We start from the raw sequence: 27,241 nt of genomic DNA on the forward strand, positions 1-27,241 counted from the left end.
AGAGAGTAAGGAAGACAAACAGTACACAAAGAAAGATAGCCAGAGGCCCTTCTTTCACCATGTGTATAATTTCTCTACCCTTCAGCTTTCTCTAATGGTTGAGGAGGAAGAATGCAGACTAAACAACAAGCACATGGGGAATATAAAGGACAGCTAAGTCTTAGAAACCATTTTTTAAGATAAGGAAGGCCGTGAAAGAGAATGAGGTGCAAACAAACCTACTTAATGTAAATTATGAAAAAACCAAGATTATGTTATTTAGTAGAAGAGCACATTATTTTAAATGGACAATGGATCAAAAACCTCTAGAACCTCTTTAAATATTTAGGGATGAAGTTCCATCAGTTGGGCTTTTGGACAGCTCATATTGACTATGCTAAGCATAACCTTGAAAAAGCTGTTCTTGGTATCCTAGGATTTTATAGGAAGAGAGAAGGTGGCCTGACTTCTCCAACTCTGGAAATTTATAAAATGAAATTACAGCCCCAGCTTCTATATGGAGCACCAATTTGGGGCTCCGGAAATTTCCAGTCTTCAGAAGTTACTCAGAACAAATTTGCCTACCTGTTGTGAGCTGTTCCTTCTTCAACATCATTTATGATTAGACTAGAATTATCCCTACCCCCAATAATAACCTTAGTCCATAAAGCAGCCATTAACTATTGGCTGAAAATCATCGTTTGCACATCTCCAGGCCTTATGTCTTTGGCGTATGGAGAGATGAAGGAAAACTCATGGCACAGCTTTGTAATGAGATTAATTGCTAGCCTTCGGTTCTCTGATGAATATTTGAGGGCCCTTGGATTCTATGCAGCCAAACTTTTAGCAAAGCAAAGATTTTTGGACCAGAGCACTCAAACTGATGCTGGACTAGTAAGCTCCTTGAGAACAACCCTACTTTATAGTCAGTTACTTCCTTCTCCCCTGACTCTTTTACTGTTATAATGAATTATCAGTATGGAGAGGCCTTCAGTAAGGTACGCCTAGGTATTCTACCACTTGAAGTCTTAGAAGGCTACCTCAATGGGATTCCATATAGTGAAAGAGTGTGCTCCTGAGATTATAGGCCTATTAAGGATTTGTCTCATGTCCCATTCCAATGACCAAGATTAGAGGCTGAGTGCAGCAGATATTTGAGAACCATTATCTCTTGTCTCCCAGGAAGGTCAGACTAAGAGAAATTAGTTTCATAACTGATAGAGAGGAACAAATCCATTTCTGTCCAAATGGCAAGGTTTGCCTCCACCATCATAAAGGTAACAAAAACAATGAGGCTGTAAGTAGTTGGCCCCGGCCTCCGATATATTTAATATAAGACTGTGATATAAAAATCACAGGGCCCCTGGATTAATGCTGCCAGATCTGCATCAGGGGAATTCCAGCCAGCTGGGCACAGCATTACTGAGACCCGCCCAGGAGATTAAGTCATGAATGGAATGTTCATGCTAATGCAGAGTGATTGACTTACAGCTCCACCAGCTGTAGGCATGAGACAGTGACAAGAAAGGGTCTTGCTGAGTCACCCCACTTAGCACATTCTGATACTTTCCTTCCGTGATTGCATTCCCATCCTAAGATGGAGGAATGATCAATCAGCACTGATAAGTTTCTAATTTGTCTCTGGGAAAATACCATCCCTATCTAAACTCATCAACTCAGCTCCAGGAAGATTAATTAGTGAACTGCTTGGTTGTTGTGGATTTTCTGGGCTGTATTGCCGTGGTCTTGGCATTGTAGTTCTTGACGTTTCGCCAGCAGCTGTGACTGGCATCTCTTGTTCCGAAGTGTTTCCAATCTCTGGGTCTGTTGGAATGTTTCCTCCCCGTAGAGGTGTTCAATGTATTGTCAAAGGCTTTCACAGCCAGAGAATGATGGTTGTCGTGGATTTTCTGGGCTGTATTGCCGTGGTCTTGGCATTGTAGTTCCTGACGTTTTGCCAGCAGCTGTGACTGGCATGCCAGTTACAGCTGCTGGCAAAATGTCAGGAACTACAATGCCAAGACCACGGGAATACAGCCCAGAAAATCCACAACAATCATCGTTCTCCGGCCGTGAAAGCCTTCGACAATACAGTGAAGTGCTTCTTTACAAACTTCCAGGAGAACACTCAGCATTTCCTTTATTACACCCTGGCAGCAGTAATCAAATGTAAGCAAACTTTTGTCATTCCCCGGAGATGGCCTTCACAGTCTTTGTTCCAATGGCTAAGGGGGCTCCCTAGCCTGTGGACACATTTTGCCCTATAAGAACCAGGGTTCTTGTCCCATTCAAATAGTGCATGCTTTCCTGGATCCAAGCACTGTACCCTTAGGGTCACTTTCCCGAAGATTCTCTCCTGTCTGAGAACGCAGGACGTTTGAAGCCCTTCTCCTCCATGGACTGCTCTACTCTCCAGGTAGGTAATTATCACCTCAAAATCCCTCAAACCTATTCCACCTTTACCACTGCTTTTCTTAGGCATCTTCTGTGTGTGTGTAGATGGAACAAGTCTGGGGTGATATGGTCCCTATGACCAACTCCAGTCAACATTTTGGCCACAGCATTCTGTACAACTAAAGCTTCTGGACAGTCTTCAAGGGAAGCCCCATAGAGTGCATTGCAGTAGTCTAATCTAAACAATACCAGGGCATGAAGCTTTTTCACAACAGTACTTTTTCACAGCAGCTGTCTCCACTTCTCTACCACCACCTCCAATTTCAAAAGGCACATAATTAAAAGAAAGTTTCGATTTTTTTGGATTGAAACTTACTACTAGTGCCTCTGTTTTCTTTCTATTTCTGCTAATTAACCCTGCTAATCTTGCAACCTTTTCTTGTGATCACCTTCCAAGAAGATGGCTTCACAGGTGCAAACTGGTACAAACAGCAGGCAATGTAACCCAGCTGATATGAGTAGTATAAAAGAATGCACTTGTATGCTGGTTCAAAGGGGGAAAATGACAAGTGATTCTCTTTTTTATAATACATGTCTAATGACTTAGGGGGATACATGTTTCATTAATCAATCAATAAAATGTAGTTCTCAGACTGGGCAAAAGCAGCCACAAGCTGCAACAAGCTAGCCCTGTAGAGCAAGTGGCTATTCTTCCAGTGCAAAACTGCCCAAGATAAACTTCGATAACAACCATTAACATGATCCAGTCAGGAGCTCACCTCACATGGAGTCGAGCAAGGTACATTTGTCTGGTGATAGTGTGCCTGCTGAAGTAAGCAACACATCTAGAGATGAATGGTAGGCAACTTTTTATTTATGTGTATCGAGCTTGGGTCATTCTTACATATCCCAAAGCGACGCATTGTTACATAGCCCCATTGGTCTCATTCCTGTAAAGGAATAATCTATGAAAAGTGCTTGTAGAATGATATCAACAAAACCAATTTCAGTGATAACTGCCTTTGTTCTGGGAATGATATCCATGTAGTCAGAGCAAATGTAATACCCCATATCATGTCATGCCTATCTTGTAATGTCTAATATTTCTTACTGTGCAGACTGGTGCCATTACATCATGACTTGCACTAGGTTAAGAACTGAGTGTGACAGTAGCAAAGCAAAACCTGTCCATCAAATACTTATAAACTTCCCAGAAGGGGCACTCAATTTTTTAAAACTTGTTTTTGTTTCGCTTACCCTCATTCCTTCAAATCTTGATAAGGCTCTCAGAGGTCTCAGTGCTCTTAGTGTCCGAAGCGATTTAATAGGTCCGAGATCAGCAAAGCCCAAAGCACTAGCTGTTAGACTCACTATGGACACCTGCTCAAAAACAAGAATGGTTATGGTTATATAATTGAGGAAAATGGAATAAAATTAACTTTTATCTGTTTGTTAGGAATACTTCTAATCTGCCGTTCCTTACAAAAATGTGAGCTTTTAAAAACACAACAACATATAGCAATTTATAAAACTCACCAAATTATCACCTAGGTTATAAACATAGTCCAGAGGAGAATTCACATCATACTGACTCAGATGCATGTTTTTGCACAACACCAATTTTGACGGGTTTTTACACTGCTACAAGAGAAGTTCCCAGTAAATTGTATCCCCATAGTCCAACTTAGGCTTTTCCGCACAGGGTTTTTTAATTGGTTCGGGACTCATATTGCATCAATTCCTCTCCAGAGTTCTTCATGCATGATCAAAATACCCCAATTCAGTGCCCAAACTGATTCCAAGACTTTTTTTGAGTTCTGCACAGCACAGAGAAAGGCTGCACCTGCCACAAAAATCAATCTTTCCCAAGCTTTTCTGCAGCTTTTCTCACTGCGCAAATACCCTGATGTTTTTTCCACAGCAAAGTCAAACTGGGGATTTTTTGAAATGCAGAATGCTTTCTTCAATGTGAGGCCTGGCCCCGGCCATGCCTTTCACCCTCCCCTTTATTTTCTTGCTTCCTGATTGGTTGAACAGCAACCAATCCAGATTTTAAAAAAATTAAATAGCAATGTTGCAATGCTGCCTTAAAGAGAAAAAAAACCCTTGCAACTGCTGGGGTGGTGATGGACACTGCAATACGGCTAACAAAAAACTGCAGACAGCCCTGAATCCCACTTGATATTTTAAATTTTTCACCCGTGCTTCCTGTACTTTTTAGTCCATTTTAAAAAAAATTTAAATAGCAACCGTGCAACACTGGTACCATTAAAAAGACCAAAAAAACCCTTGTAAGTTTCCTCAGCAATCAACTGAAGAAACTGAGGAGTCCTTAGCCAATCCACTGAGGAAACTGACAAGTCCCCAAAGCTCACAGCAGAAATGGCACATTTTTTTAGTACAGAAATACAAAACAGACACAACTTTGGTACAACTCCCTCAAAGTGTAGAATTAAAGAATCGAAGCAGTATGGGGCCACAACCGATGAATAAAGCGGATTCAATCCTCATGGGTTGAATATGGAGAAAGCCTGATGTAAAGTTCACCATGTGGAAGAGGCCTTACTTACTGTCCGTCACCATAATTTACATACTGGAATTAATTATCTAGCCCATGACTGAAGCAATTTACTATGGAATATGTCACTGGATAAAGGACCAAGAGCTTTCTGTACATCCAGTAGACAATAACATGTGCAAGTATTTGAAGGGCTGTCACATAGGGGATGGAGTGGAGTTGCTTTCTGTTGCCCCAGAGGATTGGACCAGACACTATGGGTTAAAATTAAAGCAAATGAGTTTTCAGCTAAATATTAGGAAGAACTTCCTGACGGAGCACTTCCTCATTAGAACAAGCTTCCTCAAGAAATGGTGGGCTCTTTTTCCTTGGAGGCATTTAAGAAGAGGCTAAATTGCCACCTGATGGCTATGGCGATTCTCTAACTCAATATGAATGTACCCAGATCAGGAGAGAGAGTACATGACGGGATGAACCAGTGCTAGACTCTCATGGCCCTTTCTTACATGCTCAGGGTAATGCCAATCACCACTTTAGGGTTAGGAACGGATTTTCCCCCAGGCCAGATTGGCCAGGGATCCTGAGTTTTTTGCTTTCCTCTGGGCATAGAGAGGTTTCACTGTGGGAGGTGATGGGGGAGGCAGCTGTAAATTTCCTGCATTGCGGAAGTGGTTGGATGAGATGACCCTTGCAGTCCCTTTCAGCTCTATGTTTCTGTATTTCTATGTTTATAATCCTCAGAGTGGATTCAGCTTCTGATCTGCAGTATTCAGCAACATTTTAATAGGGAATGAATTGGGAACCAACTCCCAGCTGATCGTGGGATCAGCTGCAAGTCAGACTCCTCCCACCTTGGAATTTTTGCTGCTTCGGAGATGACAAGTAAAAACTATTTTCTTTCCTAAGGCATTGTGGCGATTTATGATGTGTTGCTGTTTTTATATTGCTCTAGTTTTTTTTAAAAAAAATACTGCATATCTTAATGGACATTTGAAATTCTAATAAATGTTTTAATTTAAGTTTAGCAGATTATAAATGTTATAAATATATTTTAAAATCTAGGATGGAATGGAAAGTGGTGAGCTGAAGAGGTTCTCTAGATTCTGGTTTTTTTTAAATGGATTTTTTCTTTATTTAAACTATAAACAATAACATAAAAGCTATAGACAATAAACATAGAGGATTTAAAAAATCATTCTAAAAAGAAGACACACTAACAATACATAAACAAGTGAAAAAAGAAAAAGAAAAAAAAGCCGTAAAACTAAACTCCAAATTGAGTTCTGATTTTCTCCGCCACAAATATGGATCATTTTCAGAGTCTCACAACATAAGAGCCCTTTTTTCCCTCTTGTTCATTATTCTTAATCCATAAATCCAGATGTCATCAAGTCCTTATTATCCATTTCATGTAAAAAGTCTATAAACGGTTTCCATTCAGTCAAAAATGTAACTAATGTCTTTTCCCTAATCAGTGAAGTAAGTTTTGCCATTGACGCAAACTCCAACACTTTTATCCACCATTCCTCCACTGTAGGCAACGTTGGAGTTTTCACCTTTTGTGCATAGAGTACTCTGGTTCTCTAGATTCTTTGGGAGAAGTAGACAAGCGTTACATTGTTGTAGATGCACTATTCTGATGGCTGAATAATTATAAAATATTTATTCAGAATGCATCATTGCAGTCAAAATTGCAGTGATGGCCATTTTCTTGTAACTCTAAAATCAAGCTGTTTGTATATTAGAAACTACATACATGCAGCAAATTTCAACACTGCGGTATTGCAAAGCTTTAGTCTTTTAACATATTCTACATCACCCATAAACAGAATCCTTCAAAGCAAAAATCTTTATAACACAGGAAATAAATGTGGCAACTGCATGTCATCAATATACCATGTGTGGTTTTATAAAACATTATGCCATATTTGGTCAGTTAAGTGTTACAAAAGTTATGTATGAGGAAGCATGGCCCACTAACAAGCCAACATCTTAAAAGGATGGTAAACAAAAAGAAGACTTACATCAACAATCATGAAATCCAGCCAGCACCAAGCGTTAGTGAAGTAGACTTGAAAGCCATAAGCCACCCATTTAAGAAGCATTTCCAGAATGAAGATAAACGTGAAGACTTTATCAGCATATTCAAGAATGGTCTTGATAACCTTGCGCTGTTCAATATATATGTCTTCAAAAGCCTATGAGAGAAAACGCTACTACAAATAAAGTCATATCGGCTGCCAGAATAAAGAAGGCAACATTTGCCTCATTTTGCTATTTGTGATATTCCTTTGCACTATTGCTTTGCAGTAATGTTGAGTTATATTTTGGATACCTGTAACTTGTTACTGCATTTGAAAACATTCTGCTTTTTGTTTGAAACAGGATGTCTTTGTAAAAATGCAGACATAATTCATAGTTTGTATAGCTATTCGAAAAGCACTAGAAAAACTTTGGTCAAGCAGGCTCTAGCTACAAACATAGGCCCAAGGCAGACCGAATACTTCACACCAACTTCAGTCCCCAGCATCTCAAGCAAAGATAATCACATCATCAGAGTGCTATAAGCACCAGAAGGGTCTCCCACAAACCAGGCAGACTTCAGCTCCCCTCTCCAGATGGTTCATGTATTCCATTCCACAAAGAAGATAGAAGCAGGATTGCAGGAAGAGCTGTTATCTCACCTATCCCCTGCCTGAGAAATGGTGTGAGTTTCTGAATGGTAAAATTATGTATTTCACTTACCAAAGCACCACTGCTGAGAAGAATCATGAAGACAATGAAGGTTTCAAACCAGCTGTGCTCCACGATCCTGAAACAGGTTTTACGAAGGTTCCACCAGCATCTGCCCCTCCCAGATTCTATGCTTACTTGACAGCATTTGAATTTTCGTACACAGTCTAGAAATCAGATTTTTTTTTTGTTATTCAAGATCAAGAGTTCTAAAAAACAAGGAATCTGATATGATAAAATCTCTTTGCACAAAGCGCCTGTTATGAATTGGATCCAGTGATATGTGAACACAGACTCGTTCATACAGTTCCACTTGTGCAAGCAACATCACTACATATAGTGCATTACCTGTAATTAAATGGACAATGTCTTGCACAAGTAGAAATGCAAGCTGGGATGCAATAAACTTAATTTAATGCAAACTGCCAGCACGGTCTTTTTAGTACATTTCTACTTGCATAAAGCTCTAGCACATATGTAAACCTTCTGCAGGATGCAACTCTATGAGTTTTGCAAGTAGTGAAGCCATTATGGTACATGGAAATGCATAACCAATAATGGATACTTGGCAGTATGGAAACTAATGTACGCATTTGATTAATAGGGTTCTAAAGGCGATGGGCAATATAGATTTGGTAGTAGTTAAGGTTCCATAGGACTATTGGTCTATTTAGCAGAGATGGCCTTTTACTGCACTTTTGCCTTTAAATTTAGGAGTGGGAGGGGTGGTCATATCTAGTTCAATTATTTCATCTAATTTAAAAACATTTCTACCCTACCTATTCCTAAGGATTCAAGATGATTATATGTTGGTGTGCAATAAAAAATTTCTAGTTGCAATTATTCTGACAGAAAAGAGTCTGTCAGTGGGAAATACTCTGGGGTCTGAAAGCGGGGAACAAATTGCTAATAGGAGCAACAGGCGTGATAGATCTTTTGGTTCCCGCATGCAATTCCCAGAAAGAGTTTGGGCATTGCAGTCTGGAGTCCTTTCTTGTGGAAGCAGCGAACCAATTGATCCTTGACTGCAAAGCAAGCAGCTTTCCGCCAACTGACTGATGGTCTGCTATTGATCAGAGATGTTTTACCACAACTGCTCATTTGAAGAAATGGTACCAAGGCCATTTCTAATGTGATTATATGGATCAGGTTGCTGCTGTCCAATTCAACGGTACAGGTGGCTTCTGGATTTTAGGCACCCTCTTTGAAATCTAGCAAAAACTATCAGAAAGTTGGATATTAAAATAATGTGGCATATTCAAATAACGGTTTTTAATCTCTATGACTAAGATCCACAGCATATGAAATATGGCTGTATTTTCCTTGGAGACCCTGGACATGTCTACACTACCAATTGATTTTTTAATGAGTTTAACCATCATGGCTTCCTCAAGAGAGGTCCAGGAACTGAAGTTTTCTGAAAGTGCTAAGAATTTTCTGCTAGAAATCCCTAGCACAGAACTAAAGTTTCCAGGACTACCTGAGGTAAGGAAATCATTATAAACCACTTTAAGACTGCTTCCACATGGGGATTATTCCTCACATGGGCAGCAAGAATCCCCCACAGTAGAAGAGAGTACCCAGATGACATCAAGTCCGACTTAGCCATTGCTCTTCTGGCTGTTGCTTTCCTCCTTTGAACTACAAAAACCTTCAGTTTCTCCAATAAAAAGGGGAAACCACAGTGTGGTTGCAGACAGTTTTTTCCCTTTCCCTTGCAAGTTGTGCTGTAGTATTACAGCATAGCTCAGAAAGAAAAGGAAAATGGGAGGGCACTGTAACACAGGTGTTTACAGGCACAATGATGCAAAAGATGAGAAATGAGGTGTTGGGGGAAATCAGCAAGTGGAGACAGAATGGGGGCATGTGAATGCTGGTTCCGCCTGTTCCTGATCTGCCTCCTGCTGCCGCCATGGTGGGGTCCTGTTTCTCACCCCTGCCTAGTTACAGCCTAAGAACTTGCTGTAGATAGGTCTAAAGAATAGGAATAAGTGGGGTTTAAAGTGGAATCTATAAATACTTATAAAAATTCCACCAAGTCAAACGTATTTAACTTTGAATGTGCATTATACTTTTTATGGCCTACATTCAGGTTTGCTAATCTTGTTTACATGACACAGCTTGGTTTTTTAAAAAAAGTTTAATCAAGTCAGCAGCAACTGCGTATCAAATTAAATTCTCAAGGTTATGCCTGGACCAAATAAGGTGTGTGATCCCCGGTGCAATTCCCTCTCGTACCTTCAGTAAAACAAGCTTTTGGTTCTGTTGGGTCATCCAGCAAAGCATCTGCTTCTTCATCGCGCAGGGGACCAATATCGACTGTGCTACCTTCCGTGGAGCTGCAAAAGCTCAATTTCTGCAAATAAGATCCCACAGTGCCTTTTAACATCTACACAGGTTTGACCTGAATTGAAATTAATGTTGACTGAACATGCAGTAGTGGGATATTCACACATCTAAATCAGATATACAGCAGAGTACATGCAAAGGAACACTTGTATGTACTCAAACGGATCCCAAACTTGTACATTTCCAAGCATTTGCGCTGCTACTTATGAAATGAAATTTTTAAAGTTTTGTGGCAGTGTTGGTGGTGAGAAACACTTTGGAATGGTTGATGCCATTATAAAAAGCTTCTTAAAAATCACTGGTGAACGTGCCTCTCTTTTGTTGCTCTTTCTATAATAACTTTTCTTTTAAAATGGAACAATTCTGTATTAGACAATGCTTTCAAATAGTTTGAAAATCAGTAAGTAAATGAATCAGAAATAGCACTACTATAGCTAAATAGAACGGTTTGGATCCAGTAACCTATGAATAAACAAGTGCACGGTCTGGGCCTTTCTCCCTAACACTCCTGTAACCACCCCCCTCCACTGCTGCCCCAAAGGCCAATGGACTTTGCAGAACTGAGCGGCAGGATATGGTGGATCAAGAAGGAAGAACTGGCAGGAATTCATCCCCACTTTTTGCAAGAGCTCTTGTGGAAGAGTTCACGTAAGAGGGGAAGGGATAATTTCTCCCAATTTCCTCTTGAGCGGCAGCCTCATGTGGTACTTCCCTCTTTTCCTTAGAGTCTTCTGATGCTCAGGCAGGGGCGGTGCGAGGGTTTGTGGCGCTCGCGGCTGGCCCGGCTGGGCGCCCCTCCCGCACGCGCGCAAGCACACACGCACACACCAGCCTGCGTGATGACGTCATGCGCGATGTCATCAGCGCGTGCGCCGCCTCTCGCTCGATCGCTGCGGCGGGCGGCCTCCGAGCTCTCTCACTCGGTTGCCTGCACTGCCGCAGATGCCTGCCCGCAGCGGCTGCACCCGGCCAGGGGCTTGTGCTGGCGGCGGCGCGGGGCGGGAGGGATAGGAGGCTGCTGCTTTGTGGCGCGCTCCCTCCGGCACCCCACGCCTGAGGCCACAGCCTACCTGGCCTCAATGGGCGCACCGGCCCTGTGCTCAGGAGCAGTGTTTTTCAGGGCATATAGGGACAAAGGGAGAGGGATTCATTCCACAAGCTGATTTTCACAACAGTTCATTGGAACCAACCCGTTATATTTCTCATAACACCAGGGCTTTTATTCTGGGAAAAGAAGTGGTGGAACTCAGTGGTGGAACTCAGGACTGCACAATGATGTCACTTTGGGTCGGCTGGAACAAGTTTAAATCACCCTAGGTGAAAATGGTCACATGGCCAGTGGCCCCGCCCCCTGATCTCCAGAGAGAGGGGAGTTTAGATTGCCCTCCGCGCCAGGCAATCTAAACTCCCCTCTGTCTGGAGATCAGGGGTTGGGGCCACCAGCCATGTGACCATTTTCAAGAGGTGCCGGAACTCCATTGCACTGCGTTCCCACAGAAAAAAAGCCCTGCATAACACTAAGTTCTGTCTCACATTGAATCACAAATAGGCACCAAATCAAATAGCAGAACTTCCAAAATGTGATCCAGAATGTGGCTGACAACAATAAATACATTCCCCCCCCCCCGAATACAGGAGCATTGTTGCTACACATGGTACATCCCTTAGCCAATTTTCACCCTACGAAAATTTTGAAGTGAAATTCAGTGAAATCAATTAGATGAAAATACTAAGATGTCCAAACACTGATGCAAGTCCGCAATGGTTATAAAACAGAAATTACGGTATTACGGAAATGTGTTGGGACATCAAATGTTTAGCCGGGGGGGTGGGGGCGGGGAGGAGAATGTAAGTCTTGTAGTAAGTATTTGTTATTGAAAAAGAGAAAACACTGCCCTCTAGAGGCTGGGGGGTTTTACAGGGAGTCTGAGGAGTGCTTGCCTAGCAACAGGATAATTGGGATTCGATGGGGCATCCACACTGCTGAGACCAGTAACTTGGCCCTCTTTTGTCTGAAAAGGGTTACACAGATAGAGTATTACAGAACATATTAAAAATATTACACTCCCTTCGTATGGCAAACATAACTGAAAGTGGGTTTCCAAAACTTTAAAACTAGAAAAGGATATTCAGTTTGTTCCCATTGCGTTTGTTTCGCATTCAACCTTGCCAGTGCATAAGTGTGTTCATTTTCTGTGCATTTCAAACTACTTTTGACTTAAGTACACATACCAGTCCTTGTCAAATATTCAGGCAATTGCTAGTTCTAATGTTCAAGAAAACATCAAGCTGAGAGGGCGGCCGAGTTGATTTTTAAACTCTGACAACCAGCCATTGTCAGTGTAATTTAGAGCACTGCTTTAGGAGGGGTCTATAAACAACATGAACTGTAACACCAGACAGGTATGAGCACAAAATAAACCAAAGGTGTTTAGTTAATGGTGTTCACCAATTTGTTAACAATGTTATTACCAGCTACAGTATAACATCAATAATGACAGCATCTATACCCAGAGTGAGATGAATGTCAAGAATGATGAAAGTCCATTTAAAATAAGACTATTCAAAATACTGTTTTCATGTATTCCATGCAGTATTCAGAAGTAATTTTCCATACTTTTCTTGTATCTTACAGTTATTTTTTAAAAGTCTATCCTCAAAATTGAAAACATGAGAAAAATCTCAATATTTGTCTCCAATATGTCACTGTTAATCGCACATGTACCATGGATTCAGTGTTCACCAAACCAAAGCTGTGGAATGGGTCATGAGTATGTGCTTGTATGAGTGTAAGGTGAAAATGTGTTGTGCAGGATGGGGGGGGGGGCGGTGTCTCTGCATTTCATTCCACTGTTGACTGTGTGTGTGCGCGTGTGCTGGCATGCACATGTGCACACACGCACACAGCTTGCTGCTGTCTCTCTTGCTTACAGTGAAAATTCCAGCCAGGATAGGGGACTAGGATACAAATAGATATTAAAGGATCATTCCTCTGTTCCTTACCCAGGTCACTGTCCAGCAGCAGGCTGTCTTCCTACCTATGCCACTTGGAAAAGCTGACTAGGCAAACGGTGATGTCTCTGCCTCAACCCCTATCCATTCCTAAATGGTCTTGAGGTCAGAGCCATGGCAGTTTTGAAACTTGTATGGCAATGCTTGTCAGGCTGCGGCAAGCAATTCAGAGAATCCTGTATTCCGTCTCATCTCTGGCCATGCCTTATCTAGGGCAAGGGAGTCTCCTGCTGGCCACGACCAGCAATGCTGGCAGCAGCAGGACTTTGTCACAGCAAAATACTTCTCCCATCTTTCAGGGACTGGATGCTGTGAGACATTCTTAGCTTTTTGGAGAAAGCGACTCAGATTCCCTCACTGTTATTTGCACAAGACACAAGGTATTAATACTATCTTCTCCTGTTCGGAGGTGGAGTGAGGGAGAATGACAGTTTGGCCTGATACCCTTTCTACTGCTACACTTGCCTCTCCCAGCAAAAAATCCATTTTAAGTGCTTGTGTGAAAGCACCAGAAGCTCTTTAAACAATACAGATTGGACTGAGGGGGAAGAAAGAAACACACAAGAGCTGTGATATGAGGACTACCTGTGTTATAATACAATCATATGCAGACCACGCCCAGGCTAATTTCAATGGGCTTAGACTGAAGTAAATTTGCACAGGATTGCAGCGATATCTGTCTCGGTCTTTTACTGCAACAGGGACAAGTGTTATTTAATACGCTTGTACTTTCTACAAGTAGTGGTATTGCTTCTTGTTCTAAGTGGGCAGATGAGTATCAAACAGTAAAGTTATCTTAGCAAGCCACTTTTATTCAGCCCCCGATCTGATGGGACTCAACGATCTAGCTCAGAAAAGTTGTGTGAACTACCGTGCCATCTAAGTAGACTTCAGTGAAGTCAGGGGGCACAGAACAGTATAACTCTGCTAAAGGTGACACTGTTAGCGATTATAAAGCACTAAACAAACAAGAAGTATTGCAAATTCAATAATCAAGATTAATTGCCTAGTTGATCTGAACTTAAATATGTTAATTATATTCTTATAGGAATTATAATACATTTTTTGCTTTCATCATTCTCATATGGGCAGCATTTTTGTTATAGTATCACACTGGATTATAAAACTAAAGATAATCAAAAGCATTCATTGGTACAATAATACGCAATTATGTGTTTATAGTATGCAACACAGTATCATTTTTATTACTATTGGAAATGCAAAAAAAATCCATTGTAGAATACTGTTTTATTCTTGGAATTCTGAAAAACCCCAACAGCAACTGAAATAATGCAGCCAACTTTTCAGTTTTCACAGAACTCTTCCTCAAACTGGATGTCTGGAGTATTTATTTATTTGAAATATACTATCTTGCCTTTCCCAACACAGGTCCAAAGTGGCTTATGTACAATGTATGTGAGTGGGGCACTATTTTTAAGACTTGGGGAAATGGCCATTATCCAGATATTACAAAACCACCAAACAGACAACATCAAACTTGAGGACTCTTGAAACGTTATAATCCAAGACTATTCAAGATCATGCACGTGACATATTAAAATGCTGTATAAAAAAATATTCAACACAGTGAATGTTGGGGTAGCCCCTCCCCTGATCATGCTATGCTGTGAGTCACATGGCACATGTGAGTCACATGACTGATACTGAATGGATGATGGCACACAATGCAGCTGCATGCAGGCCAGTCAGCTGGTATCTGACAGTGATTGTGTACATATGAGTTGCTGAGGTAACCTGTTTAAAATGGCTGACACCCGTTGTTCTGCCTGGTTAAAAAGTGCCAGAGCTGTGCTCTTTGACTGCTCCCGATTGTTTTTAGTCCTGTGAGAAGTAAGAATGGTAGGAAGTGATGGTGAAAGCATCTAGTTTCTCGACTTGGAAATACCACAAATATGGCTGCAAAGGTGATCTTCAAATATGTTACTCAAATTAACAAGTTTTAAAAACATGGCAAGCATAATTAACAAGTTGAGCAAAGACCTACATAAAGACTTACTGAAAAGGGGAATATTTCCTGAAATAAATATGAAAAATAAGAGGCACATGTCAGTTACTTATCTTATTATTTATTTGATTTGTTTTATATCCCGCCCTCCCTACGAATGTGCTCAGGGTGGCTCACATCATCAATAAAATACAATAAGATAATCATCAACTATAAAAATACACTTGAAACTCAGAGGAGTTAGCCGGGTGAGTCTGCAGTAGTAAAATAGCAAAGAGTCCAGTAGCGCCTTTAAGACTAACCAACTTTATTGTAGCATAAGCTTTCAAGAGCCACATCTCTCTTCATGATGCATCTGATGAAGAGAGCTGTGGCTCTTGAAAGCTTACAATAAAGTTGGTTAGTCTTAAAGGTGCTACTGGACACTTAAAGCTGTCACTAAAATACTCCAGTGCCATTATATATAGGCTACTTTAGATACTGATAAAAAATCTGCATAGGTCATAGCATGTGGACAGAATGCATTGCAGCCATAGAAGAGGTGATGATCTTAGATGGAATAAGAGGGGACACCTGCTGGTCCTGAGCCAAAGGCCCAGCGGAACATCTCCGTTTTACAGGCCCTGCGGAACTGTAATAAGTCCCGCAGAACCCGGATCTCCAACAGGAGAGGGTTCCACCAGGCTGGGGCCAGGGCATAAAAAGCCCTGGCCCTGGTGGAGGCCAGACAGATACCCCTCGAGCTGGGGACCACCAGGAGTCTTCCTCTCTTACCTTTATCTTGTTTGTATATGTTTTTCAAATGCAGTCGGATATTAGCAATAAGATCTGTCCAGTATCAAGCTGGTCCTTAATGACAGATTTGTGCATTACAGTTTATGTCCCAGGATGGGAACATCCACACCCCCAATTGTTGGCTGTTATAGGAAGGATGTTGCGGAGGTGTCCGCCTTTTAAAAATTGATTGGCAATAGCTCAGTGGGAGGAAGAAGCAGGAAGGAACTGGATCAGAAGCTGGCATGGCTTCCGACCTCTCAAGAGAGGAGGTACTCGTGCAAGTGGCCAAGAGCGGTGAGGGGCCATCTGTGGTATGTGCTGTGCCTTCTACAAAAAGACAAGGGTTGGGGGGGGGGGCAAGGGTCCAGGATAACTGCTCTAGGTTGTTGAGGAGGAGAGGAATTGGCAAGAACTAAGGGGACTGGGGATGTGGTGCTATGGCAAAGAGGGTACAGCCAGGTGGAGGGAGAAGAGACTCCAAATCCACCCTCCCCCACCTTCCTTTCCATTTCCTTTTGCAATTTAAAACAATTGCTCTCCAATTCAATGGGCTGTCAAAAGATAAAATAACATCAAAATGCAGAGACCTCTGACAACGCCTCCAACTTAACTTTTGTAATTAAATTTCTTCTTTACTTAATAGCAATTATTTCCAGGGGCAGAGGGAATGCACAACTTGCAATTAAAAAAACAACTGGAAAAGCTGTTCTTTTTCGATTCAAGTGGCAGCGGTACTTTCCTGTGTGCTGTAATTTTAAAAGGGTTCTTTGTAATGGCCTGGATTCATAGTTTCGCCTTTGTCTACTTAACTCCCCCCCTCCTAAGAATCACTGGCTCTCTATTACTACATGGCCGCTTTGTGGAGCTGTGCAAGGTGGGAAGCCTTGGAGAGCTGCAGATGGCCAGCCAGCCTTATGTTATCTGCTCTAACATTAACTGCACCAAACCCCAGAACCAGCCTTTACTGGCTCCCAGTAGGGTGAATAGCAACCTCAGCTTTTCTGCACTTGAACATCATTAGCGTTCCTAATAGTTCTTCCTTGTGAAGCCCATGGCTACTTGTTAAGATAACACAGCCTTTTCTCTTTTTTTGACAAATCACAAAATTTAAAACCCTTCGGTTAAAACTGTCTGTGGGCCTCAAGTGGAATTAAAGGGTGAAACAAAACTGCACTCAATTAGTAAAGGAATCGAACAGTGCAATCACACGCAGAATCATTCCAGTTTAAGTCCCTTGAAATCAATGGACATAGACTGGAGCGGCTATGCATGAAGGATTGCATGCAAATGACCCAAATGAGAAATTTTTCTAAACTCATTTAACAACGCAATGTCTTTTACCATGATGCAGTAATTAAGACATTTCAACTATTTCAACATTTTTTTTTTAAAAAAAATCATACTTCCAGCAGGTTTTGAGCTATAGGAAAAACTGCAGGAATCTATGAGGGTATATGCATAGAAACCAATAGTAAGGATCACTGCAGATTCCATATAGCTTTTCTGTAGAATTGTACCCTGTAGTGGAAGTAAGGATATAATTTCATAATATTTTTACATAAAATTGCACTCTGCATTTTAAACACTATGACTTAAATGGGTCCAATGCTATTTGAGTACAGATTAGTGAAGAACCTTTACTCTGCTTCCCTAAACTGTGCCAAAAGGAGGAAGTATCCATTTTCTCCAAAGTTCCATTTCTAAATTAGCTGTGCACATTCCAATCCCCTGAGGCTCTGGAAGACAGTGCAGATGGCCTTTCGCAATATTCTGTTCCCTCTGCAACAAGAAGTGCCTGGCTACTTTAAATCAACGGTATCCCAACATGGTGCTCGTCAATGTGTTCCCCAGTGTCCACTTGCTTCTTCCTCAAATCATCTCTCCCCCAGTGGAAAAAGCCAGTTCTGGCTTTTCTCCACCTCGCTGGGGTGCTTTAGAAGATCCAGGAGGCATCACCATTGTGTCTGTCTGGAAACCCCATTTGGAAGCTTCTGCCTTCGTTGCAGAAGGCGCTTGGTTTAAAATCTTGTGGAACCTCCTCCTATTTTGTTATTGGACCCCTCCCCCATGGCAGCCACTTTATTGTGGTGGGCACTACCTATTTCCAAAATTCTGCAGGTTCAATGAGGCTAGGGACCCCTACTTTAAATAAGTCTGTCACAGACCAATATAGCTCTGCTCTCTGCTCTTCTCCATTCCATGAATTTGTCTGCCCCAATTTCTGCTTTAGGAAAAGTCAGAAGATTGCCAATTGTATCATCTACTATTGTTTTATCTTGTCTGTATTTAAGCAGGTCAGAGCAGAATCCTTCATGACTTGCAAGACCTGATTACAGCAGAGAGTGAGAATTTTTACTGCAACTGGGATGTGACCAAAATTCCTTGTTTTGGGGCAAGTAACTAGCACCCAGAGTTCCACAGTGCAGTTAAACGCTTGTCCTCGACTCTACTTGCAATCCTGTGTGCAATCACTTGAGAGCAAATCCTACTGAACCCTAAAGGACTTACCTGTTAACAAGTCTACTGTAATTTGGAGCCACTCTGTAACCTACAGGCCACATGCACACGTAAGCACCACTGTGAACATTATTAAGACAACTCTACACAATCCTGAATTTACAAGGTGATGAGTAAGTAAACCACTCTACTCACCATCTTATTCACAGCATTCAGACCAAGAAAGATAACAAAAGGGAAATATTGTGCAGTGAGCAACTAGGATTATATTTAAAAACATTAGTGGCAAGGATGTGTACATTTAAGGACCAAATTGGACACAAATATATTGCTCACACATGTGAAAATAAAGTCGTAAAGTCGTAACATGTGAAATTCAAGGCGTAACTGCGTAGAATTATTCCATGTCTCACCTCTTTAGTGTCCTCAACTTCAGACATACTGCTAAATTCCTCTGTATTTACGGGGTCGAAGTCAGATTCTCCCACAGCAATCGGTACGGTCACAGTAAGACTTGGGTTGTTGATAAATGACATGGGATCATTGCTGTCCATAAAAATAGAAACTGTGCTTTTTTCTTGGTGATAGTCAAGAGCTTTGCTGATTTCTGCTATGGTATGGTTGGGAATACCGCCAGCATTCTTGTTGTTTTGGTTGCCAGCTGATTTAAGACCTGCGGTGGCCTTCGTTTTTTGGAAACAAATAGTTTGGACAAATTCGTACAGTTTTCTCTTCACAAAATCAATTCCCCTGTGAATCCTTGCTATGGCAATCTGGAGATTATTTGCGTCTGTTTCCTCTTCTGGAGCAGCAAGGTTGTCTGAACTGAAAGAGCTCAATAATAAGGCCAGAAAGAGGTTTAATACCTGAAAGGCAAAAAACCCCCCAGCAACTCCATTATGTCCTTTTCTTTGGTTCATTTCTGAAAGCTATAATATGATTTGTTCCCATGTATTTTCAAACACAGTTCATGGATTTGTATTTTAATTTCTAAACACCTTTATTTTTTTTAAAATGAGCATGTTTTTCTACTGTCAAGGGATAGAGAATTAATTCGTTTCTGTGTCGCGTTCTTTTTTTGAAAATTTGATCGAGCATGAATACAATCAGAAGACTAACACAATTATTAATACAATCAGAAGATTAATTTTGTGTTTACTGAATGTTAGATTTTGGCATGACGGGGAGCTGAAAAGAAGAGCCTCTGTATCACTAGAGAGAGATCAGTCCCAGAGCTCCAGGTTACGCGTCTGCTCTGGCCGCCATCTTCATCTGGACAGCCCTGTTTCACTATCATTACTCTTAGAGGACTACGGAGACTCATGTTTCAAGCACCACACTGTCAAGAAGCTTATTGCGGGACCATTGTCCACTTACTCTCATCTTAACCTACTTCACAAAGTTGTTATGAAGACACCCAGGGAGAGGAGAACCTTGTATGCCTCCCTGGGTTACTTGAAGGAAGAGTGGGACAAAGATGTGATATAATAGTGTTAACACTAACGTTCACTTTTCCAGCTATTACTCAAAGGACAGCCCAGGCTGGCCAAAACTCATCAGATCCCAGAAGCTAAGCAGGGTCGGCTCTGGTTAGTACCTGGAGACCACCAAGGAAGTCCAGGGTCACTATGTAAAGGAAGACACTGGCAAACCACCTCTGTTAATCTCTTGCCCGAAAACCTGACAGGGTCACTGTGACTTGATGGCATTTTCCACCATCAGCAAGATTGTGACAGTGTTAAGCGCCATGTTTAAAAACCAAAGAGAATCTGAATGAACCCCAGGGTGCACTCTACCAGAGATCCATATCTATCAAAATACATATCCAAAGACTTCGGAAAACTTTCTTTCTAATGACTATGATCAGCAACCATTGGGGAAGCTTAGGGAAGCTAAGACAATTTTATTTGTCATTATCCCTAAAGCATTAAATTACAGAAGTGTGCTATTATGAAACTTAAGAAAGTCTTTTCATCCAATGTCTGGGGTGGTGGCAGGAATGAGAATGTTATTTTAAAAGTTGGGGGCAGGAGGACCATCCTCTATTTACTCTTGGGGTGCTTCTCCTTAAAGTTCACCAACTTTGATGAAAAATATTCAGATAAAACCCCCAGCAGTGGACAGGGATCAATCCTATCTTGAGATGGTGGGATATATCAATCCCTAGGAATCTTTGTCAGTGCAAAGAGCTGGACAACATAATCCTTGAAATCTCCTCCATGATGATATTATGAAATAATAATAATAATAAAACAGATTTGCGCCATGGACTGTAATAGACAAAGAACATTTTAAAAAACTGAACAAACAAGCCCCTTACTCATTTAATTTTCATATAAGATAATAGCTGAAAAATGTCAATTACATACCACTAAGTTTCCAATCACCATGACCAACAGAAATACAACCAAGCACATGGCTTGACTTGCGACTTCCATACAATCCCACATAGTCTCTATCCATTCTCCACAAAGTATTCGGAAGATGATCAAGAAAGAGTGGAAAAAATCGTTCATGTGCCAGCGTGGAAGTTTGCAGTCACTGTTAATTTTGCAGACACAATCCACGTAGCTTTTACCAAACAGCTGCATGCCAACCACGGCAAAGATGAAGACAATGATGGCCAAGACCAAGGTCAGATTTCCCAGCGCCCCTACTGAGTTGCCAATGATCTTTATTAGCATATTTAGGGTTGGCCAGGATTTAGCCAGCTTGAAGACTCTAAGCTGAAAACAATAGTGAAAGATGTACGTGTTAGAGAAGTTAACAGATGGACACAGAGAACAGTACTAGACAGGTCTACTAGGAAATATAACAACAACAACAACAACTGCAATCACATAGCACTCCTCTAGAGATTAGTGCCCCACCCAGAGCGGGAAAAAGTTAGCTATTATTATACCTACAATACAACTGGGGAACTGGAGCTGAAAGGAGTGGCTTACCCAAGGCCACCTATTGAGCTCATGGCAGTAGTGGGATTTGAACCAGTAGAGTGCTGAGTCGTAGCTGAGCCACTTAACCACTGTGCTACAGCAGCTCTGTTTTATTCAATGTCTTGTTTTATTCAATGGGAGTTACTATCAGAAAGTATTCTTAGGATTGCAGCCAGTCAATCCAGACAGTCATGCGCACGGCTAAGATCCCACTGTGAGTTTTCTCAACCTAATCTGGTGATCCACCTGACTTGTCTTTTTAGAAAACTGTTCCTTGCTGAACTTACCATCCTGTGTTGCAGGAAGGAAAGTCTGAGATTCAGTGAAGGGACACTGTACACTGATGATTCACCGTATAGCTATTGGAAAGTGGACAATGATGCATCTCTGCTGGCCACCCTGCAAGCACATCCAAGGACTCTCCAATCCAGTAAGGTAAATTTTAATTTTATGCATTTATTTTTCAATTTTTTATACCGCTTCTCCCTTGGACAAGGCCCGAAGTGATTTACAAAGATTAAAACGGCAATAAATAACGGGCATTAAAAACGGTAGGCGCTTACCAGAATACAGCTAATAAACAATGTCATCCAAATAACTGGGACAACCCAAAATTAAGCAGCCAGGTGGCAAAATTTTCAAATCTTGTTATCACGGATGGTTAAAAACCTGCTGAAATCACTACCCTTTAAGAGTACAATGAACAGCAGAACTCATGGAGGCTTCTGCAACCCATTCCAGAGATTTGGCAGAGTGCAGTGGTTTTATTCCACTGTGCCTCAAAACTCTCAAGAGGGAAATCAGGTGGTATTGCTTACCCCCAATGAAAAGAATATACTCTTTGTTGGAGAGGAATGGAATCTGCTAGTTGCATCCTGAGAAAACTTTACTGGATCTATATTTCTTACCCAGATAACGGCAACATTTCCACTGCTCGTTATGAGACTCATTTTGAATTCTGAAAGCCCTGGCGGGGACTTGGCAAAAATCTAAGTAGCAGTGGTGTGGAGGATAGGTAATTTTAGACTGTTGAATGAACAGCCTTCTGGGCCTTCTCTCTTTATATGGTATTGTACAAAAGCTACAGCCTTCTTTTGGGAACCACCCATCCTGTTAAATCCATGAGTCATGGCCCTGGACATCTGCCCCAATGTCTTACTCTGTCATCAACAATGTCAATGGGTTGCAGCAGCTCAAGGGATGTTGTAAGCCTTGCTGTGAATACACAGAAGCATTCTTGAAGCTTTACAGACTCATGACAGAATCTACTAAATTCTGAGAGCCAGTTTGGTGTCGTGGTTAAGAGTGCGGGATTCTAATCTGGAGAACTGGGTTTGATTCCCCACTCCTCCACTTGAAGCCAGCTAAGTTACCTTGGGTCAGTCACAGCTTCTGGGAGCTCTCTCAGCCCCACCCCTCTCACAGGGTGTTTGTTGTCATGGGGATAATAATGGCATACTTTGTAAACCACTCTGAGTGGGTGTTAAGTCATCCTGAAGGGTGGTATATAAATCGAACGTTATTATTATTAGTAGTAGTAGTAAACAATGGATCCATACAGGAATAGGTCTGCTGTGCAGGAAAGAGCAAAAAATATCACTAAAAGTCATTTTTCAGTAATAAGTTAGTAGGATTTAGTCTCATATTTACCAATCTGAATGATCGTAGAACTGACAATCCTTCCACATTTGCAAGACCCAGCTCCATTAAACTAAGGCTGACAATAATGCTATCAAAAATATTCCAGCCTTCTTGGAAATAATAAAAAGGATCCATGGCTATAATCTTGAGGACCATTTCAGCAGTGAAAATGCCAGTGAAGACCTAAATGAGAAATGCAATTCATTAATTACCGTACTTTGTTTTCTCAGATTTTCTTTTAGATTTGAATGTTTTATATTTCCCAGTCAAGGTTAAGAATTTCAAGACTTTCAAGCCACAAAGATTAACATACTACTTGGGGCTGCTCAGAAAAAGCAGGCAATTGAATTTTGGTATGAGAATCTGCCTCTCGGGGGGAGGGGTAAGGGGGGGGTCCATCATAGTATGACTCAGAAAATTGGGTCATATACAACTTTACTTACCAGATTTCCATCTTTAAGAACTTGGCTGAAGGAAGGGCTCATCGGATAATGTTCCATGGCCATGAACAGAGTGTTTAGAACTATGCAGATGGTAATGGCAAGATCAACAAATGGATCCATCACAATTAAATGGACATTTTTCTTTATTTTTAACCATGTATCAGAACAGTTCCAAATCAAATAGGTGTGGGCAAATTTATTCCAGCAAGGTGGACACTTCTGACGGGACTCCTCAAGTTCTGGAGGGAGGCATATTGAAAACAATATAAAGACCAAACATTAATGTAGTCTTCTGCATTAATTAAAGAAAAAACACCCGCCTAAATGAAATACAATCTACACATATTTAAACTTAACTAGAGTCATTATTATACAGTATTATTTTGCAGTCTTATTGGATTGGGAAATAAAATTCCATATATTTATGTACTCTGAGGGACAAATCAATTGATGCATTGACTTTTGTAACTGGACCTGCTGACATGTTATTTGATTCTAAAGAGCAGTTACGGAAAGGGGTACAGATTCAAATTGAAGGCCAGATGCTAGAGAGTGGAATGTTGGAGTGCAAGTTCCTTCTGCCTGGAACTTGAAGGACATAATTTTGATGAATGGGTACTTCCAGTAATCCTAAAAAGACAGCATGTTGATTGTCAACATCTGTCTCCACCTTACAGGAAATGCCTGCCATATCCTTTCAGTTTGGAGACTTCCATAGCTATATAAGCAAACTATCAGAAAAACGTGCTTATGCCTATTTAAAAAAACTAAACATGTAGAACCAAGAAAAAAACAGCAGGAAGACAACGGACTTGGACAGTAATGTAATAAATTGACATTGCAAGTAGGAAAAATGCATATAGTGAAGATAGGCAAAGATAGGTGCCTTGATCCAACTCCCAGGTGCCCCTCTTCCCTTTAAACAGGGTGGGACAAAATTATATCCTCTGAGTTCCAGGTAGAAGGAACTTTCACCGTATGTTCCAAAGTTCCATTCTGCCTTGGAATTGGAAGACATGATGTGGATGAATGGGATATTACAAAACTGTATGGAAACAGAGAGGGATCAATGGTAACTGTCAGATATTCATAGGATTTGCTAAAGCACCCTTCAAGTGAATGCTGCATCAGAGACTGTACTCTAATTAGAATGGTGGACAAACATAGACACCAAAGCCCAAGTTACTGCTTTGCAAATTCCTGCCACTGAAGTATTCTTATTGAAAGCAGCATTGGTAGCAGAACTCCTAATGGAGTGAGCAGCGGTGCCTTCCAGGGGTGTAAGCTATGCAAATACAATCTCTTAACCACTTGCTTATTGATACCTTCCAATTCTTCCTCTAGCTATGGGACTGAAGGAATCAGAAAGATGCCATCCTCCAAATATAGATACACAGAGCCTACATAAATGTAAAGTGTTCCAGCCTCTCTCTCTTCGGAGCACAGGTTTAAGACAAAAAGAAAGTAATGTCAAATCCTGGTACCTACAGAACAAGGAATTAACCTTCAGGGTGAAGGAAAATCTACTCAAAGGACCATCTTATCCTTTTGAAACACACACACAGCTCTAGGTTGGTGAAGAGAGCTCCCAGTTCTGACGTGGCTCCCTGATGTGATAGTGACTCAAAATAGAACTTTGAGACTTGTGGTACTTCAGCCAAGCTTCATGCAAAGGTTCAAAGGGAGGTCAGTGCCTGAAGGACTACATGGAGGTGCCAGGAATGAAAGTGGTGAGTTGTAGGAGGCATGAAGAACTGCTCTGTATCATGACCCCTTCTGACCAGCCCTCCAACCAGCCCAGTGACTCTGACTTGGAGGGCTCAGAGGAGGAGCCTGAGGAGCTAAGACCAGGGAACTAGGAGGACCAGTAGGATCAGGGAGGGCCTGATGCTGTAGAGGCACCTGCTGACAACACCCCAGCAGTGCCAGAGAACCCTCTGCCAGAGTCTGCAAGCAAGGCACTGGCCAACCATGCTCCGGCAGTGTCAGACCACCTTGCTAGAGGTCTGTGAGTCCTTGCCACCTGCCTCAAAGATCACTAGGCCCCTGTCATTCTCTGAGCCTGTTGGGAGAAGGCTTTCTACAACCCCATCTGACAAAGATGTAGCCTCTGAGGCCTCAGCAGTGGAACTTGAAGCAGACATTGTTTCGCGCTCAGGCAGTAGACAAACTGTAGCTGGCAATAAAAGGGAGCCCTGTACACTGTTCTTTCTTTGAAATGAAGACAAAAGAGGAGATGGTGGAGCCATACCAAATAATGAACATATCTACGCAAATCATGTCACCACTACCACCATTTTCCCCCTGCATTTTGCTGCACCCAGGTTGTCAATGATAGATGTTTTGGAGGTCATTAATGCACAGTGTCACCATAAACTGGAAGAGACTTGACAGCACATAACACACACAAACATTAGTTTCCCTAATTAATGTTCTTCCTTAGATCTTCCCAGAAATTCATTCGGTAAGACTGTGATGCAAATGAGATCATGGCTGCTGGTTACACACACACACACACACACACACACACACACACACACACACACGCACGCACGCACGCACGCGCACGCGCACGCGCACGCACGGACACACGCACCTTCCATTGTGTTTGTGATTATACTTGCGATACTCATTGCTCTTTGCCTTAGGGTGGGGTCTTCCAGTAAATCCATTGACAGCTGAAAAGAACTTGACCGCCTCTTTCTGCTTTCACTGGTAGTGCTCTGCTCACGTGAACAAACAGTCTAAATTATCAAAATGAACAATACGGAAGCGTACACCAGAAAAATAAATCCATAAACATCAAAGCATCAAGAAGTTCATGCCTCATGCAGCTTAATATTGTTGCATTTTATTATGCCAGATGTTGTTGGAATATTTAGCATTTCAGATTTAGGATTTCCACCGTTCTTAAAAAAATAAAAATATGTATAACTGAAAAGGCTGAATATATTTCACATAACAAATTGACTCCTTAATAGCACTTCTACAAGGATATTTCAGATACTTATGATCTGGAGTGGGCAAGCAAGGAACATGCTTATTTGCCACTGTCAGTAATGAGCTTATTGGCTGGCCTTATATTTTTATATGCAGTTTGCCCAATATCCTTCTGCCTTCCCAGAGTTGTGCCTGGATAACAGATATGGTCAAACTCCTGGACGACATGTGATATCTCACACGATGATGGGTTGGTCCTTCACCTTGAGTAGAACACATGCCTTATTCTGAAAGCCAAGCTACAAGAGACGAATTACACGAGGAGGAGCACATGAAGGGAGTTGCAATGTTAGCTGGGAAGCTGAGTTTTAAAAGAGATAGGAAGGCTCTGTCAATTTCCCCTTTCTACAGAACCAGGGAGATTGCTGCTCAAAAGGTTTATTTCCTCTTTGCCTCTTAGAAGGGGAGGTGAAACTGACAAAGCCTTCCAGAGGCAAAGAGGAAATTAACAACCCCTCTGAGCTGCAATCTCCCCAGCTCTGTGGAGAGGGAAAATTGACAGTCTTCCGTTCTCTTTTAAAACTCAGATTCCTGGCTAACACTGCAACTCCCTTCACGTGCTACTCCTCGTGTAATTTGTCTTTTGTAGCTTGGCTCTGAGTCAGAACACTGTTCTATCAAGGTCAGAACTGTTTATTCAGTCAATGGCTCTCCACAGTCTCAAATAAGGGGTGTATCACATCACCTGCTACTGGATCCTTTTTTAAAAACTGCATGTTCCAGGGACTGAACTTGGAGCCCTCTGCATACAAAGCAGATACTCTATCTCTGAGCCACAGCTCCACCCCAGAACTACAATACTGGGCCGGATGTGTGAATTAGTTTAGTGAACAGGGCAATGGAAGAAGCTATATGATAATCAATCCCAGAAATTTCTGGTTTTAAATGCTTAGATACCAAGATAGTTTTCACATGGGGTAAGAGAAAGGACTGAAAGGGAAAAAATATTGTCATGCAAGGTAAGTTCACCTATCTACTTGCTGTTCCTCAACTCTGGATGTTTTCTCTTTATGAAAGTGTCTGTATAGTGAACACC

The 27,241-nt window shown here is 41.5% G+C and overlaps 1 protein-coding gene across 8 annotated transcripts in view; it reads right to left on the reverse strand.

Moving 5' to 3' along the window:
- Window positions 1-27,241, reverse strand: part of LOC129323664 (sodium channel protein type 2 subunit alpha-like) — a 76,157-nt gene that overhangs the window by 31,038 nt on the left and 17,878 nt on the right. For 6 of the 8 annotated variants that reach the window (XM_054970221.1, XM_054970219.1, XM_054970217.1 and 3 more), the window contains exons 12-20: window positions 25,802-25,928; window positions 23,206-23,444; window positions 22,772-22,945; window positions 20,555-20,911; window positions 18,599-19,051; window positions 9,863-9,980; window positions 7,637-7,791; window positions 6,916-7,089; window positions 3,631-3,753 (exon numbers count right to left, since the gene is read on the reverse strand). In XM_054970221.1, coding sequence (XP_054826196.1) covers window positions 3,631-3,753; window positions 6,916-7,089; window positions 7,637-7,791; window positions 9,863-9,980; window positions 18,599-19,051; window positions 20,555-20,911; window positions 22,772-22,945; window positions 23,206-23,444; window positions 25,802-25,928 — 1,920 coding nt within the window. Of the gene's footprint in view, window positions 1-3,630; window positions 3,754-6,915; window positions 7,090-7,636; window positions 7,792-9,862; window positions 9,981-18,598; window positions 19,052-20,554; window positions 20,912-22,771; window positions 22,946-23,205; window positions 23,445-25,801; window positions 25,929-27,182; window positions 27,226-27,241 lie in introns of all 8 variants that reach the window. The other 2 variants (XM_054970223.1, XM_054970222.1) reach the window with 1 other exon arrangement.

Source organism: Eublepharis macularius, chromosome 2 (genome assembly GCF_028583425.1).
Source record: "Eublepharis macularius isolate TG4126 chromosome 2, MPM_Emac_v1.0, whole genome shotgun sequence".
In the NCBI taxonomy this organism is placed as follows: domain Eukaryota; kingdom Metazoa; phylum Chordata; class Lepidosauria; order Squamata; family Eublepharidae; genus Eublepharis; species Eublepharis macularius.